The sequence below is a fragment of the Solanum pennellii genome, chromosome 10 (assembly GCF_001406875.1).
Source record: "Solanum pennellii chromosome 10, SPENNV200".
NCBI classification, from domain to species: Eukaryota; Viridiplantae; Streptophyta; class Magnoliopsida; order Solanales; family Solanaceae; genus Solanum; species Solanum pennellii.
Genome location: NC_028646.1, coordinates 28,631,792 through 28,636,258, shown reverse-complemented (window position 1 = coordinate 28,636,258; position 4,467 = coordinate 28,631,792). Strand labels below are relative to the sequence as shown.

Here is a 4,467-nt window from a genome sequence, read left to right as displayed (position 1 = left end):
TTTCCTAATCCGATTTTGGCAAGTCCACTAGCTAGACATTCCATAACTCATATCGTTTAGAGAGATATTCTAAATCATGCATGTCCGTGGTGTGTTCTTGCATATACCCGTAATTAGTATAAGTGTGTACTAATTGCATTCATTTATCTACTTTTAGGAGCAGGTGCAGCAGTACGTTAGAGCTTATGAGCCAATGTAGAAGTTATCCGGACGTGGAGCTTTCATCCGGATTTTGTAGGCCCTCATGCTTTCGAGGATGCTTATTGATTTATTCTAGCATAGACGTAGGCATGAGCTAGTGGAGTATGCTCGACTAGAGTTTCTTTCGTATTTACTTTAAGACGTTGTATTGGTGACATTTTGGAAACTCTATATATATGACTATATCTTTCATTTGATTATCTTGATTTAGATTGTTGTTGTGAACTCTTATGAGTTTACGTAGATAGTATTATGCGATATCAATGTTTTCCAATATAATGTTTAAGTAAACAAAAGTTAAATTTTCCACAAAAATTAACCTAGAGGAAGTAGCGACGACGTATGTAGGCTTGTCTGTGACCTCTGAGAGGTCAACAACGCTGGTCTCGTCTGGAGTCTATTCCAGTGATGACAAATGTGATATTAGAGCATTTGGTTAAATTCCAAGGATAATAAGTTCACATCAGCCACATCGAGTAGTTTCTAAGTTATGGTAGTGAAGTGCACTACTATCATGAATTAAAGACTGCATGATGCGTAGGAAAATTTCCCTTCTTCTGATCTTATGGTGCTTTCCTTAATGTATGATTTCTTGGTGTTATGAGCATATCTAACACCAATTTTTTATTTTTTTTTTTTGNTCTTATGGTGCTTTCCTTAATGTATGATTTCTTGGTGTTATGAGCATATCTAACACCAATTTTTCATTTTTTTTTTAAAATGAAAACAAGGGGGAACGTTGGTCGGGGAAGAGGTGTAGCAGCTACTGGGAACAACGAAGTTCCACCCCAGGCTCCAGATGCAGGAGTAACCATGCAAGTTAACCCAGCAGGATTGACTGATACTGAGGTGCGGACAACTTTGGCACATATAGCTCAAGCTATCAATGTGCAGGATCAGGCTATGATGGCCCAGGCTAACATACAGGAGGTTTTGCAGGAGAACCCACCAGCCAACAACATGGCGAACAGACTGAGAGAATTTACGTGGGTGAATCCTCCAATCTTTACAAGATCTAAGACTGCAGAGGAACCTCGGGAGTTTGTGGAGGAGGTCTAGAAGATTCTGGTGGTGATGAGGGCTACGGGGATTGAGAAAGCTGAGCTGGACTCGTATCGGCTGAAGGATTTTGCACAGGCTTGGTGCAAGATGTGCCACGATAGAAGGGTGTTGGGCAGTGGTCCGATCACATGGGATCTGTTTAAGACAGCTTTTTTGGAGAGCTTCTTTCCCAGAGAGATAAGATAGGCTAAGGTTGATTAGTTCATCAACCATAAGCAGGGATCGATGACTATCAGGGAGTATTCCCTGAAATTGGTAAAATTGTCCAGGTATGCCACTTTTCTTGTGTTGAACACCAGGGATGAGATGAGCAGGTTCCTTACAGGGATCTCAGAGGAATTGGAGGAGTATTGTCGGGCTGCCATGCTTCATGATAGAATGGACTTCTCCAGGCTTATGGTACATGTCCAACAGGTTGAGGATAGCCAGAAGAAGAGGAGAGCCCGTAAGGTGAGAGGCCTAACCCTTCTAACCAGACAGGTTCTAGCAGAGGTGGTGGATGGATCACTTTTGGAGTTCGTGATCAGCCTAGATTTAAGAAGGGCCATCAGAGTGCAGGGAACTCTAACTGTAAGAGGAGTGCATCACATAAAAGAGGCAGACCCAAGACAAAGAAGGGCAACGGAGGTAATGTGCAGCGTCCCAGAAAGGAATGTGGCAAGTGTGGCGGTATTCACAGTGGAGAGTGCAGACTAGGCACAAATGCCAGCTTCGGTTGTGGAATGAGTGGACACATGGTCAGGGACTGCCCACAGAATAGGGGTCAGGCTAGAGGTAATGCTCAGCCTATGCCTAATCGCCAGAATGCTACTGCAGTCGAGCCTCGTAAGAGGAACATATTCTACTCCTTGAAGGGCAGGGAGGAGCTGGAGAAGTCTGCTGATGTGGTAATAGGTATGCTGCACGTTTTTTCAACCTTAGTTTATTCTTTACCTGATCCAGGGTCTACGCTTTCTTTTGTGACTCCCTTGTTTGGTCTTACTTTTGAAACACTACATGAGGTTTTGCAGGATCCTATTGTATTACTACCCCGTAGGAGAAAATATGACAGCTGATAGGGTTCATAAAGACTGCCCAATAGTAGTATGTGGTAAGACTATATGTGCAGACCTTGTTGAGTTACCCATGAATGACTTCAATATTGTACTTTGTATGGACTGGCTCAATAATCGTTACGACTTCATGGATTGTAGTAGTAGGTTGTCATATTATGTTTCCCTAATGAATTAGAGCTGGTCTAGAAGGGGTACCATTCGAGTCATTCAAGTCCCTTGATTTCAAACCTAAAAGCTAATAAAATGATGTCCAATGGATTGCTATGTCATCTTGTGAGTGTCAATGATCTAGATCATGACATTCCATCCATAGACTCTGTGCCTGTAGTGAATGAGTTCCAAGACGTGTTCCCCGATGATTTCCCTGGAGTCCCTCCCCTCGAGAGATTGATTTATTATCGACCTAGATCCCTATACCAAACCGATTTCAATTCCTCCCTACAGAATGGCTCCATCTAAACTCAAAGAGTTGAAGCTGTAGTTAAAAGATATCACTGATAAGGGATTCATCCAGCCAAGCATATCCCCTTTGGGAGCTCTAGTGCTGTACGTGAAAAAGAAGGATCGAACCCTTAGGATGTGTATCGATTATCGGCATCCTAACAAAGTCACTATAATGAATAGGTATCCACTTCCCAAAATAGATTACCTATTCGATCAGCTCCAATGGTCTAGCTTCTTCTCAAAGATTGATCTTTATTCCGGGTATCATCAGTTTATGGTTAGAAATGAAGATATCCCAAAGACAGCCTGTCGTACCCGTTATGATCATTATAATTTCTTAGTCATGTAATTTGGTCTCACTAATGCACTAGTTTCATTTATGTACCTCATGAACCGAGTCTTCCGTGAATACCTAGATTCTTTCGTCATAAAATTCATTGATGACATTCTCATCTACTCTAAGACCAAGGAAGAGCATGAACAGTATTTGAGACTAACCTTGCAGGTACTTAGACAACATCAGTTGTATGCCAAATTCAGCAAGTGTGAAGTCTGGCTTAGATTAGTAAACTTCCTATGTCATGTTGTGTCTGATCAATGTGTGGAGGTGGACCCCGNTTGCAGGTACTTAGACAACATCAGTTGTATGCCAAATTCAGCAAGTGTGAAGTCTGGCTTAGATCAGTAAACTTCCTATGTCATGTTGTGTCTGATCAATGTGTGGAGGTGGACCCCGGGAAGACTGAGGCTGTTAAGAATTGACCAAGACCTCTTACTCATATCAATATCCGTAGCTTTCTGGGATTGGATGGTTACTACCGCAGGTTGGTGGAGAGTTTTTCTTCCATTGTTGCCCCACTGACAGATTTGACTAGGAAGAAAGCCAAGTTCAAATGGGCGGAGACTTGTGAGAAGAATTTCAAGCAGCTCAAGGACAGACTCACTTCCAGCCCCAGTGCTTACATTACCTAAATGTTGTGAGAATTACAGTGTTTATTGTGACGTATATAGGATTGGTTTGAGTTGTGTTCTTATGCAGGGTGGTAAGGTGATAGCCTATACGTCCAGACAGCTCAAGGTTCTTGAAAAGAATTATCCCATTCATCACCTGGAGTTGGCAGCTGTGGTATTTGTATTAAAGTTGTGGAGGCATTACTTGTCCGGAGTGCATGTGGATGTGTTCACAGACCACAAGAGTCTTAAGTACGTGTTCACACAGAGGGTGTTGAATTAACGTAAGCGGAGATGGTTGGATTCTTTGAAGGACTATTACATGAGTGTCCAGTACCATCCAAGGAAGGCAAATGTTGTAGCTTACGTTTTGAGCATGTTGAGCATGGGGAGTACAATCCACTTTGATGATGGGAAGAAGGAGTTGGTGAAGGATGTGCACAGACTGGCCAGACTGGGTGTGTGGTTGACGGATTCTTCTAGTGGGGATGTTTTAGTTCATCCCAGTTTTGAATCATCCTTTGTAGCTGAAGTCAAGAAGGGTTTGCAACTTGTTTCTGTGTTGATTGACTTGAAGGACTCAGTGCTGGTAAAGATGATTGAGTCCTTTGCTTTTTGAGGTGACGGCATACTTAGGTACAAGGATAGGTTGTGTATACAAGACGTGGATGATTTGCGGACCAAGATTGTTGCAGAGGCCCACGGTTTTAGGTATTTGTTACATCCTGGTTCCACCATGATGTATCATGACCTC

At 42.5% G+C, this 4,467-nt stretch overlaps 1 protein-coding gene across 1 annotated transcript; it reads left to right on the top strand.

Annotated features, from left to right (window-relative positions):
• Positions 1 to 1,275: 1,275 nt before the first annotated feature.
• LOC107001193 lies at positions 1,276 to 3,734 on the top strand. Its single transcript, XM_015199338.1, has 4 exons — positions 1,276 to 1,343; positions 1,533 to 1,713; positions 1,791 to 2,157; positions 3,628 to 3,734. The coding sequence occupies exons 1-4, from the start codon at positions 1,276 to 1,278 to the stop codon at positions 3,732 to 3,734; spliced, it is 723 nt and encodes a 240-aa protein (XP_015054824.1).
• Positions 3,735 to 4,467: the final 733 nt, after the last annotated feature.

Bases quoted from the DNA above. Each gene is read 5' to 3' on its own strand.
- LOC107001193 (XM_015199338.1), top strand. From the start codon at position 1,276: ATGAGGGCTACGGGGATTGAGAAAGCTGAGCTGGACTCGTATCGGCTG. The intron at 1,344-1,532 runs GTGCAAGATGTG...AAAATTGTCCAG, and splicing joins AAGGATTTTGCACAGGCTTG to GTATGCCACTTTTCTTGTGT. The intron at 2,158-3,627 runs GTATGCTGCACG...CCCCACTGACAG, and splicing joins GTCTGCTGATGTGGTAATAG to ATTTGACTAGGAAGAAAGCC.